The 13341-nt window shown below is 42.3% G+C and overlaps 1 protein-coding gene across 2 annotated transcripts in view; it reads left to right on the top strand.

Moving 5' to 3' along the window:
• DGKI (diacylglycerol kinase iota) overlaps positions 1–13341 on the top strand; it is a 466299-nt gene that overhangs the window by 157221 nt on the left and 295737 nt on the right. For both annotated transcript variants that reach the window (XM_060107765.1, XM_060107764.1), the window contains exon 2: positions 3311–3419. In XM_060107765.1, the coding sequence (XP_059963748.1) occupies positions 3311–3419 (109 nt within the window). The remainder of the gene's footprint in view (positions 1–3310; positions 3420–13341) is intronic.

The raw sequence follows: 13341 nt of genomic DNA, 5'->3' as shown, positions 1-13341 counted from the left end.
TTTCTATGTGTGGTAGATATACAATTTTCTTCTATTAATGTTACAAAAATCCAGCCTTAAATTTGCGTCCACAATGAGGAATAAATAATCAACAAAAGCCCTTACTTAATCATTTCTATTCACAGGCTGGGAGAGAGTATGATTTGACTGTAATTTCATTGCAGGGCTTATCCAGGGTTAAATGTTAGTATGTCTCTTATCTTATAGCCACATTGCTCTTCTAGAGACACATATATCCCTTGCATCCTAATTTGATTCTTTGAGCAATTTGCTGGCAGCCCTCATTAGCAAGAGTAATCAGGTTTTGGTGGTCAGTCTCCAACTTCTGATGAATTAAACTCATTTTTCCTGTGGTTTCTACTGTGACAACAGAATTTTATTTCCTCTCTTCTTTCTGTTTTCTGATCACAACTCTCTGTGGCTGTTCATGAAAAAATGAAGGATTTGTGTTTTTCTCATTCACCTAAGATTTAGGAATCCTTTGCTGTTCTAAGGCTTTGTGCTTAGGCACCATTTGGTATTTTTTTTTTTTTTGCTAGAACACTTAAATTTAGGTTGTGGTGTCTGTTAGGAAATCAAAAGTGAAACCTGTAGATTCAGACTCCACAGAGATCTGGCTTTCTTGTGATAAAAACTGTGACTCAGAATCACCATACAGGATCTTTCAAAGCCAGAGAAAAGTACTAATGAAAAAATGCTAAAGGAGTTCTTTGAACTCAGGTGGAGAGAAAAATGCCTGGGGGACGAAGTCTCACCGTATAAGAATCTTCCGCTGTTCTTTCCTTTGGCTCAAGAAAATGGCATATACTTTGGATTGAAGGGCCAAAATGGATGTTGTTAATTATTTGCCTTGATGAAAGTGAGGGAGAAAAATATTGTGTCATCAGACCGTCTTAATTAAAGGCCTGCATAGCCTGTGATGGCTCTTTGTGGGATTATATAAAGCAAGTACATGGCCTTGCTGCCCAGTACTGGGAGCTTCCGAATATAGGCTACTGGCAAGCTTGATATGATCACTTCCAACTACTGAAGACCTATCCACTGTTTCTGGGACTTCCTGTGTAGAGAAAGAGAGGAAAAAAGAAGGAGGAGAAGGAGGAGAGGAAGAAGCTTCCAGTGTTCTTTCCTTATGGCTCAGCAAAATGGAATATACATTGGACTGAGGGGCGGAAGAAGGAGAAGGAGAAGAAGAAAGAAGAAGCGAAGGGGAAGGGGACGGGGAAGCAGAAGAAGGCTGGACACTTGCTGAACTCTCAGACATACTTGATCCTTGATTACTGGCTATACAATCCTGGATTCTCTTCTGGATTCTCCCCAGCCTTTCCTTGGGTTTTGGTCCTGCTGTTCATCTTGCTCACCTTTACAAATTGCACGAATGGGTGGAATTTGCAGAGATCAGTGAACAGTACAGGGAGATCATCTGTCTTCTAGAGTCCAATAAAGCTTGGATTCCGCTGGGTTATGATGGGATTCACCATATATTTGGCCATCACTGCCTTCCTCTCCCCATCTCACTGTCTGTCTGTAGCCTTGTTCCTCTGTATGAGCATCTGGGCCTCCTTGGGGACTTGGTGCCTCTGCAGGTGTAGTGTCAGAGATGGCAGGTTCTTACTACAGTGTTTACATCCTATGAGACAGGCTGCAGAGAGCTAATGCAAGTAAAGTAGGTAATGAAGTGGCTGGTGCTTTCCTTGAGGCTCCCCCTTGATAGGGCTGGGGTAGTTAGTGCCCCCTCTCTTGCTCTGTCAGCCTAAATAAAGAAGTAAACTGAAGCAAGCTCAAATGACCAGAAATTGAGTTTATATGGGAATGGCAGAGGAAGCGCACTGTGGGACATGCAAACTATAGTAAGCTATGGGCGAATCTGTTGATAGTTTCGGACGAACTGGTCTTATGGTCAAAGAGAGCAAAGAGGGGAGAGTCCAGCCAGAATCCAAGCAGCAAGTTCATCGGTTTGAGGATGGGGAGAGATTCTTGGAGAATGTTCATTGTTTGAGGGATACGTTTCTGTCTCCTGTAAATCAGGCATTTACTGGAAATCCATCTCTTAGTTCTTATGTTTCGTTTGCCTGAGGGCACATGTGTGAGACTCTCCATTTCAAATCCTCTGGTTCCGTTTTAGATTAAAATCTTTTTGCACTCCCGTGGAGCAGTGTGAAGACTTTAGCGACAGAAGGAAGCACCTGGGAAGCATGTGTAAGCGCAGATTCCTGCCCCCCACACCCCGCTCAGACCCACTCAGGACTCAGAGCTGCAGCATCACAAAGGCCCGCCTGATTCTAGCTCAGGTCATTCTCAGAGCACACGTGGACCCTCCCGGAGAGGAACACTCCTCTCCCGCTCAGGGAGCCACTTAGTTAATCCACAAATCAGCACTCCCGTTTAAACTTGAGACCGTTGTCTGACATTTTTGATGGAGCTCTTCAGGAATTGGACTTCTATTATTCATGATGGTACCACAAGCTCTCTGTGGGTGATCCCTGCTTTCTTCCTTTATCTTGCTGTCCTCATTTTCTCTACTAGGCTCTTATCTCCTCCCTTCCCTTTGTTCAGCAACAGTTATGTTTGCTTTGCTAAAGCAGCTCCTCTGATTTCTTATCTTTGCAGACCAGTGTCAGGCCCGACTTTCTCAACCTCTCCTGATTCATTCACTCCTTTCTGACCCAAATTCTGTTACGTTACACTCAACAAACCTAAAATCCAACCCATGTGTTTTGGATTTTTCTTACCACAGACCTTGGTAAGATATTGGTCTTTCAGCATGTGCGATTTCTAGGATGCAAATCGGTCTTTTCCCATTTAGAACCTCAGGCCATGTGTAGAATTCCTCTGCAAAGGTAAGGGAGGATGTTCTTGAGATGTATAAGACTGAATTTGGGACGGGAGCCAGCTTGGAGAGCTCTTTGATGGGAAATGGAGGAATTTCAATCGAAAACCTCATGAGCCTGCTTTTCTTGCTTAGTCTCTGGCAGCTTTAAAATTGTCTAAGAATTGGGACCACCCCAGCCTTAGGTCCTTTTCTGTAAACACAGAGACCTGCATTCCGCCCTCTGCCCTGAATAGGGGCTTACATTTTAACTTCTGGTCCTGAAGCGATATCACCCTAAGGTGGTCCCCTCAATCTCCCTGTCTTTTGAGACCTGCCACCCTCTGTCTTCACCATGCACTTTAGAGAGATATATTCCAGTACATTTGCAAAGATCTTCACATGTGGAAGACTAAGTCACGCATTGTTTCTACCCCACGGGAACTGTTTAGCTCTGTATTACCTTCTGATGTTGGTTTTCCTTTGTGTTTCTTCTTGCTGCAGGAAAGCAATCTCCCGGGCGGGCCTGCAGCACCTGGCTCCCGCACATCCCCTCAGCCTTCCTGTGGCAAACGGGCCAGCGAAGGAGCCCAGAGCGACTCTGGACTGGAGTGTAGGTGTCGGCTGTTTCATTTCAACATCATTCCATTGCATGTGCGTCTCTCTCATCCTCACGATTCCTGTAGCTACAACAAGACTTAATAATTTTCAATATTGTTCACTGATCCATCTTTGGGTATCTAAGCCCTGGCTCCATTTCCAGATTCCTAAGAACATAGCTCCTTTATATGAAGTCAGTCGTATTGAAAACTAAAATAAAAACTTCATGAATCCTTTGAAGCACTATTGCCTGGGTTTGCAGCTGTGAGATAAAAAGTACCTCTGTGCACATGCTTTATTGGTCCCTGCCAAGTTGATGATGAATAGAGTTTACTCTTAGGGACATCACAAAGTCCAAGTTTGATTTCCTTAGCTCAAGCTGCTTTTTCTTTTTTGGTCCTTTTTTTTCTTTTTCTTTTTTTTATTCTTTTCCTGCGAGAGGATGACCTCACTTTACATTCCAGGCACTCCATGTCCTCCTGTTTGCTATACTTCCTCCCCTAACCCAAAGATAGATGGGTCTCATATCAGCGGGGTGGGTATATTAGCTGTTTTTTTTTAAAAAAAATATTTTATTGAAGTATACTTGATTTACAGTGTCATGTTAATTTCTACTGTACAGCAAAGTGATTCAGTTATACATATATATACATTCTTTTTCATATTCTTTTCCATATGGCTTATCACAGAATATTGAATATAGTTCCCTGCACTATACAGTAGGAACTTATTTATCCATTCTATATATAATAGTTTGCATCTGCTGTATATTAGCTGATTTTAATGTTTTACCCAAAAGACATCTACAAAAACTGTTACCTTCAAGATTGCCGTCTGAATTTTTTTTATTGAGAGACTTCGGTGAGTCAAGTTCTTGGCTGAAGACACTTTTAACTGTGGACTGAAAGGCCTTGTCCCCTTTCTGAAGGAATGTAAGAAACAGTATGAAGCTAGAGGAGGGCTGCTCTGAGATTCTGCCAGTCTGGTCTTAACGATGAATCTTGTTTAGCATTTCTGGTTGAGTTGAACAGAGGGGATAATCCGTGTTCTTTTCCTCCCATAAGAAAGACTATGGCAGGGTGGGGGGAAGGAGAGGAATTTTTAAACTCAATTTTATTTTTAGCACATAGGCTATGATTTAATGTCCTTTAATACTATAATATTTCTCCCTCTTTCCCAAGAACACACTTAGTAACATCCTTATTTTATACTCTGGACACATACCAATGTATGCAATGTATGAAGTACCTGGCAAAAGACTGGATTTAACTGAAATGCAACTTCTTCCTTGATGGAGTCCGAGAGTGCTCCAGTAGCGCCTGTGTACGTTGAGCTGGTGTTCAGGAAGACTGTTCCTCTCCTCGAATTTCCCTTTATTCCAGGACAGTTATTTAATAAACTCTTAAACCATAAGAGGGTATAGAATATATTTACAGCAGTGCTTACATAATTAAAAAAGAATTAAATATATAAGCAAACAGGTAAATTAAATAAAAAAGGGATATGCATGGGCCAATGATGAGAGTGTGTTACAGGGACCCCAAAAAGTTAGTTTAATATCCATGGTGCTCCAAATCCTCTGATCCAAAGTAGTAGGATCCTATCTGAGATGCAAGATTCTAATGAGAGAGAGTTTATATCATTTAGATAGAAACATCCATTAAATCATTTCTCTGCCCCTTTTGTGACATTAGTCAAGTCACTTGATTTCTTTCAGCCTCAGGGTCCTCAACGGTAGAGGGGGACAATGGTGACCCCTCCCTAAGGGGGACTTCAGGGCTGTTGTTAAGATCAAATGGGGCAATGAGTGTGAAAGTTCTTTGTAAACGGTACAGCCGGCAGGTTTTCTATTCAGAAATAAAGTAATTGACAAATTGGTTGATGGATCACCATTTGTTGAGTACCTGCTTTGTTCTAGAACCTGTGTTAGTTCCTTAGGATTCTGAGGTGAGAAAGATATGGTTTCTGCCTTCAAGAAGCTTAGAATGCCATGGGCAGAAGAGACATTGATGGCTAAAATACAGGGCAGCAACAGCTAGAGTAGAGGGGTACAGAGAGCATCACTGGGGTTGTGAGGAAGGACGCCTCCATCCCCATTTGATGTTGGAAAGAGTTACCAGAAAATGCTCTTCTAAAGAATTTTCCTTCCTGAGCCAAAGCTTGACTAGAAGGTATTATTTTTCTGATTCCTGTAGAGAGGTATAGACTCTAATATTTCATCACAGTGGTATTTTTGGCTGGTGGTGGGTGAACTGCAGTACACAGTTCAGGAAGAGCAGATAGGAAGTACGGCCGGGTGCGTAGCTGATCTTTAACCCTTCAGCTCCTTTGATTATGGCTACCCTGTCTTGGTGGCCTGATGAATTATCATGGTGGCAGGAAACACTTCGGGGATGTTTAACAGTGGAGGTAAAATGGAAAGCCTTCTCTGAAGACACTCCATCTCAGGGCTTATTTAGAGATCTGATGTGGAAGGAGTTGTAAGATGTGACTCTGAAAAAAATCCCTGTAATTGTGGGCTAATATTGCTGTTAGCAAATAGAAGCCAGCCCAATACCTCCTTAAGACAATCATGTAAAAGTAAACGATTTTTCTCAGAAGAGGGGAAGAAGCAGATTGTTAAAAACATTTCAATGACTTTTTTTTTTTTTTGCTGAGACTTGCCCTTGCTTCTAAATTTTTGGTTTTTCCTAACCTAAGTGCTTTACACCAAGTTCATTTATGTTACTTTAGTTTGCCTGCTTGTTCAAGAAGCTAAACCAGGCTTTTCTTTGTTCGGTTTAAAGTATAAGACTAGTCCTCTGGCTTGACCTACTACCATTCTCTTTATTCTACTCCCTTGTCTGCTTCTCTACAAAAAAGCAGTGTGACCACTGCTCTTCTTCTATCAGCCCACTTTTCTGGACTAAATGGATTAAAATGATCAATCTTTTTTTTTTTTTTTTTTTTTTTTGGCGGTACGCGGGCTTCTCACTGTTGTGGCCTCTCCCGTTGCGGAGCACAGTCTCCGGACGCGCAGGCTCAGCGGCCATGGCTCACGGGCCCAGCCGCTCCGCGGTATGTGGGATCTTCCCGGACCAGGACACAAACCCGTGACCCCTGTATCAGCAGGCGGACTTTCAACCACTGCGCCACCAGGGAAGCCCTAAAATGATCAATCTTTAAAAAAAAAAAATTATTTTTATTTTTGGCCGTGTTGGGTCTTCATTGCTGCACGCAGGATTTCTCTAGCTGCGGCGAGCGGGGGCTACTCTTCATTGCGGTGCGCGGGTTTCTCACTGCGGTGGCTTGTTGCAGAGCATGGGCTCTAGGCGCACGGACTTCAGTAATTATGGCACACGGGCTCAGTAGTTGTGGCTCGTGGGCTCTAGAGTGCAGGCTCAGTAGTTGTGGCGCACAGGCTTAGTTGCTCCACGGCATGTGGGATCTTCCAGGACCAGGGCTCAAGCCCGTGTCCCCTGCATTGGCAGGCGGATTCTTAACCACTGTGCCACCAGGGAAGCCCCTAAAATGATCAATCTTTACTTATTTACTGTTACTATTTATTGAGCACTGATTTGGCTTGGAGCCTCTTAAGAGTCTCCCATATGATAAGGGTGACAGAAATTCAAAAATTAAGGTAAAAAAGGAGGAACTTTAATTTCTTGCCTTTGATGAGGTAAGGGGCCCCAGTAGTGCTAAGAGATGCTTCTGGCATAACAGGGGTGGAGAAGAGCTGCAGAGAGTTGCCTTGTTCTGTGTTCTTCCCCCTTGACTCTCAGGTTGAGATTCTCTTTGTTCCATCACCTCTTGGCTCAGGGGTTGAGGGTCGTCTCAAAGGCCTATAGTACTATGACCCCCTGACTCATGTCACCTCCCCTCTCCTCATTTCACCAGTGAGAAAACAGATGCAAAAGCTGTTTATGGTGCCTTTGAAGTTGAAGATAAATCAGGGTGAACCTGGAATTTGGATCTTAGTCCCAAGTTTCTACTTATTGTAGGATACCTAGAGGGCCCTGTTTTGACTCTAGTATGTATCAAAGTCTGCAGAAGGGGCACAATTGTTTCTTAAACATCCTCCGGCAAAGGGCTTTGAGGAGTCGCCTGCTTGTGGGGGGCCTGAGACCCAGGTGGGCCTGCACTGTAGGCACCTGTGCATTTTGGCTGTGGGAGGACTATTGCAGGAGTCAGTTTATGCTCTGGGTGTGTGAACTTAATAATTTCCTTGAAGTATTCCATTTTCATTTCCCTACTTAGTGATATATACTATCTCTGTCTTCTTTTTAGTCTGTTCCTTGAAGTCCAGAAACTTCTCTTTTGCTGTGATTTACTCATATAGTTTATTTTGACTTATGGGATTCTCTGCCCCCCACAGTGTCATTTCCTTGATGACTCTTTGCTGACCTTTGCTCACAGGCCCTCCCCTTCATGCAGGGATGGAAGGCTTAATGATGGGGAGTAGCCAGATCAGGCCTCAGTACAGAGCCTGGGTTTTCTACTGATTACAATGGACAGTCAGTTTCACCCAAGGTGAAAATGGCTCTTTGCTACAGAGACTTCGCTCCTGCTCTCAGCCAGGCTATGCTCATTTTTTTTGGTTGAACTGGTTCTGTTTATTTTATTCACTTTCTGTTTTGATCCCTCATAAAACCTCTACCCATAGTGCATGTCTTAGAGCCAAATTCATGTTTTTTGGTTGACTTTCTTATTCTAGGTCCTAGTAAGATTTCAGGCACTTTGAAGGGAGGATCAATGTCTTCTGCTTCTTTTATCTTCTTCACAGTGGACAGCACAGTATTGTAGGCCTAGTAGCTGTCTAGTAGATGTCAGCTATGAATTGATTACAGCTTTTTTGCTCCATCAGCAAGAAAGGGACATTTCGCTGGCAGTTGATGGGCACTCAGATTATCTCCGGTTCCTGAAAGGCTTTGGTAGACACAAGTCAAAAACCTGTTTGAAACATAAATGGATGTATGCTCTTGAGTCCCAAGTAACTCTTTTTAAATTTCCTTCCTAATCTAGTGCATTGTGTTAAGACTTAAAGCACGCACAGTTTTTGATCCTCCCATTCCTCCCAATGGTATCCTCTCTTCCCTTTCATGGTGACAACCTACAGGGGCTGCTCCCTTTGACACCATGCCATGAACATCAGCCAAGCCAGTTTTGGGGAAAACAAGCTAAATTGCTAGAAAGGAAGGGAGTAGTGCTCAAAAAGGAAAAATAGTCTCATCTCCTGGGCTGGAATCCAAGCTTCCAGTTTAGAGCGAGTTAGCCCACTTCGAAGTGAGTCTGTTGCACAGATAGTGTGTGTCTTTTCTTAAATGTCACATGCCTCCCATGCAACAGAGACTTAATTTGGATGTGGAGATTTCTTCCCTGTTTTTAGTGTTAGAGCAGAGAACATAGGATGTGGGTCTTCACTCTGTGTCCTCTGTTCTGTAATTTGCTTTTGCCCATTACACTGCCTAAACAACTCTCAAAGCAATGGTAGAAAAGCCACCAAGACCTTTCTTAAAAAGCATGTTGGTTTTCAACATAGCATCCTTGATTTCAATTCATTTTTGCCTTCCTCGTTGCAAAATTTCCTCCAAGACTGAGGGCTGTGGAAAACAGAGCCTCAACACAAACAAACCCACATCCTAAATTCAGACCACCTTTCCTTTCCTCTGGTTGACGATACTAAGAAAAGGAGTGCTTTCTTCTGGGCAGGTAAAACATAGCACAGTGGGTTCACTGCCTCACTGTTTGGTTCAGAGACAAGATTAGCGAAGCAGAGTCTTCATGTGGAATTGGTTTAAATGGGGTTATGAAACTAGGTCATTTTATCTTTGGAAACCTTGAATGAAAAGGCAGGAGGAGGCAGGTGTGTATGTGTGTGTGTGTGTGTGTGTGTGTGTATCTGTATGCACACGCGCATGCTCTCATTTTAGTCTTGTTTCAGATGGCAGCTCCAAGCAGACCTATGCCTTCCTTACAAGCTCTTGGCCTTTGCTCTTTAACTTCAGGTTTGGGTGTCATCACCAGTAATGACTCACACCCCGATATCTTTCTCCTCTTCCATCCTCATTTCAAAAAACATTGTCCATTTAATCAAGATATCAGATTGCTAAGCAGAGCAGGAGGAGATAACCAACCATAAATTAGTAAAGGTCCTGACCTGGTCAGCCATGTTAATAGTGGGACATATCTAGCATGTTTTCACCAGTAATTTTGGGTGTCATCACCAGTAATGACTCATACCCTGATATCTTTCTCCACTTCCATCCTCATTTCAAAAAACATTGTCCATTTAATCAAGATATCAGATTGCTAAGCAGAGCAGGAGATAACCAACCATAAATTAATAAAGGTCCTGACCTGGTCAGCCATGTTAATAGTGGGACATATCTAGCATGTTTTCAGGCCCTCACTAATCTTTTATTTTCTAAAATTGTGAGGATTTTAAATTAAATCACTTTGGCTGCTGGGAGAAATCATAGACTCTTACAACTTCACAGGTCAGTGAGGAGTACCTAGGTCTAATCTTTTGCCTCTTAGTAAGTGATTATCTAAACTAACACTGTTGAACAGAAATATATATGAGCCATAAACAAAGCCTAACTTGTAGTGGCCACATTAAAAAGTGAAAAGACATAGGTAAAATTAATTTTAATATTATATTTTGTTTAACCAAATATATAAAAATATTGCTGTTTCAACACATAATAGAGAAATGATCAGTGAGATGGTTCACATTCTTTTTTCAGACTAAGTCAGTCTTCAAAATCTGCTGTGAATTTTACACTGACAGCACATCTCAATTAGTGCTAGTCACATTTCAAGTGCTCAGTTGCCATATGCTTACTGGACAACATATCTAAACCATCTGAGACAGATTTTACCTATTATTACCTTGAAGATTTTTAGAGGGAGACAGTCCAGATTTTTGTTTCCCTTTCTGAATTTGTAAGGATATTTACATTTGATACATATTTATGATTGTCTTATTGTTTCAAAACATTTTTTACAAGCAAATGTCTTCATTTTGTGTAGATTATTTGCTTCTGGTGTCAGTGTACTCTATCTGTAAGTGTCATTCTGTCTATAACACTCCCTCTCCACAACTTGTATCTTTTTACCTATAACTATTTATTACTAGGACTTCAGGTAGAACTTGAGGGCAAGAAATCCTATCTGTATCTACATAGGTGGGTCTCTACTCTTAGGTAGCTAGATCTATCTATAGATAGGTTGAGCTATATAAATCTATGTATACCTACAGAGACTTGTTTCAACACTCACTAATACAGAAGAAATGTTATCTTCATTTTGAAACAACTATTTTTTCTGTCTGGCACAGACGGATACTCTGAGTTATATACTGTTTGGGATGGTATTTCAAGATGAATGTGTAAAGAAGAGAGAAAGAGGTACCTGGGTGTGGAGAATGGAATAAATAAAAAAACATGGCACAGAAAAGGAAAATATGACTATATTTAGAGAAGAGTGACAAAAGAATAGAATGTGTGAAGGTGAATAAGAAAGACAGATTGGTACCATTAATGGAAGGTCTAGTACATGGGATTAAGTTTAGATTTTGTTTTATAAATAATAGGGATTTTTTTTAGCCTCCTAAGCAAGAGAGAGGCATAATCACAGCTATGTTTTAAGGGAGTTAATTTTACAGCAGTGTGAAATATCAGAGAGAATGTCAGAAGTAGAATTCAGAGCAGAAGAAACCAGGGCTCAGAGATTAGACATGCTGTTCAGTGCATGGTAGGTAACTTGGGGGTAAATGTAGACAATGAAAGGAAATGCAGACAAAGCTGTGAGCAAAGAGAAGAGGCCTATATTAGTTGGGGTGGGCTAGGCTGCAATAAATAAAATAATTATGTAATGGCTCAATACAAGGGAACTTTATTTCTCACTTGTGTAACAGACCAGGACTATTTCAGGTTGGGTGGCGGGTGAGCTCTGTTCACATAGTTATTCAGTGACCTGGACTGACAGTTGCTCTTACAGCGTCATTAGAAGCCTTCTAAAATCATCCCAAAGGCCAACTTCCCAGGTATCCAGTATGGGAAAAAGGAGGGAGGTTTTAATGGGCCAAGTCTGAAAACAGTACATGTCACTCCTGTTCATGTGTCATTGGTTAGAACTGGGTCACATGGCCACATCCAATCACAAGCGAGTCTGGGTAACAAGGTCTAGCTGTGTGTTCAGGAAGAAGAGAAAAATGATTTTGGTGAATGGCTAGCAGTCTTGACTACAAAGACCCAGGAGAGAAACAGATGTTGGATGATACCAACACCTATGGATTAGGAAGGAAGAAGGAAAACTGGAGACTAACCACAATGATAATAATAAGAAATATATTGCGGGAATCCCCTGGTGGTGCAGTGGTCAATAATCCACCTGCCAATGCAGGGGACATGGGTTCGAGCCTTGGTCTGGGAAGATCCCACATGCCACGGAGCAACTAAGCCCGTGCGCTGCAACTACTGAGCCCACATGCCACAACTACTGAAGCCCACGCACCTAGAGCCTGTGCTCCGCAACAAGAGAATCCATCGCAATGAGAAGCCCACGCACCACAGTGAAGAGTAGCCCCCGCTCACCGCGACTAGAGAAAGCCTGCATGCAGCAACAAAGACCCAATGCAGCCAAAAATAAATAAATAAATGTTTTAAAAAAGAACTATATTGAACACCTATTAACTTCTCATTGTGGGCAAGGCATTGAACGTTATTCATTTTCACATTTAAACATCATTGTGATCTTGTGAGGGAAGTACAATTATTATTACAATTTTAGTGGTGAGTAAACTGAGGTCTAGGGAAGTTAGAGAGACCCTAGGTCATAGAGCTAGTAGGTAGCAAGTCTATCTGACTCCAAAGCTCATGTTTATTACTCTTGAACTGGATAAGGATTTATCAGAAGTGTAAGAAGAAAACCACAACAGTTTATTTTTCTATTCATGTGTGAATGCCACCCAGCTGAGTTCAGGAGTTCCCAAGATCATCCTCACTTGCAGGCTCCGGAATCCCCAAGACCACACTCATGTTCAATAATTCATTAGAGGAGCTTCCCTGGTGGCGCAGTGGTTGAGAGTCTGCCTGCAGATGCAGGGGACACGGGTTCGTGCCCCAGTCCGGGAGGATCCCACATACTGCAGAGCGGCTGGGCCTGTGAGCCATGGCCGCTGAGCCTGTGCGTCCGGAGCCTGTGCTCCGCAACGGGAGAGGCCACAACAGTGAGAGGCCTTCATACCACAAAAAAAAAAAAAAAAAAAAAAAAAATTCGTTAGAAGGACTCATAGAATTTACTGAAAGCTGCTATACTCACATTTATGGCCTATTATAGTGAAAGGATACAGGCTCAAACCAGCCAAGGAAAGAGGTGCATGGTGCAAAGTCCAGGAAATTTCTACACAAGGAGCTTCCAGTTGTCCTCTCCCAGTGGATTTATGACAGAGATAACTTCTCCCAGCAACCATGGTACAGCTATACATATGGCATACTGCCAACCAATGAAGCTCATCTGAAACTTGGTACCCAGAATTTTAGTCGGAGCTTGGTCATGTAGACACGGTTAACCACCTGCATGGTTGACTTTAGCCCCTTGCCCCTCTGGAGGATGAGCTGATATATGCCTCACCATAAGTCACTGCTACTTTAGAATATTTGGCATGGCCCAAGGTCCCCAGGTAAACAAAAATACTCTTATCAGGCAAGACATTCCAGGCACTTAGAGAGATTACCTTCCTATAGTTGAGGGCAAAGGCCAGACCTCTCTTTGGGTAAGGTTACTTCCTTCTGATGCGTCAACAAGACAGATGTACAAGAAAAGGATGAGGCATGGGGAAAATGTAGTCTAAGAAAAGGTATGTTTCATGTTTTCCTTGTATGACTGTTTTTTTTCTTTCATGCCTCTGTTTCTTTCATGATTTTGAAAGACCGTCGTGTCTCTTAGGCATC

This window comes from Mesoplodon densirostris, chromosome 9 (assembly GCF_025265405.1).
Source record: "Mesoplodon densirostris isolate mMesDen1 chromosome 9, mMesDen1 primary haplotype, whole genome shotgun sequence".
In the NCBI taxonomy this organism is placed as follows: Eukaryota; Metazoa; Chordata; class Mammalia; order Artiodactyla; family Ziphiidae; genus Mesoplodon; species Mesoplodon densirostris.
The sequence above is the reverse complement of the archived record's forward strand: the minus strand, read 5'-3'. Positions and strand labels throughout refer to the sequence as shown.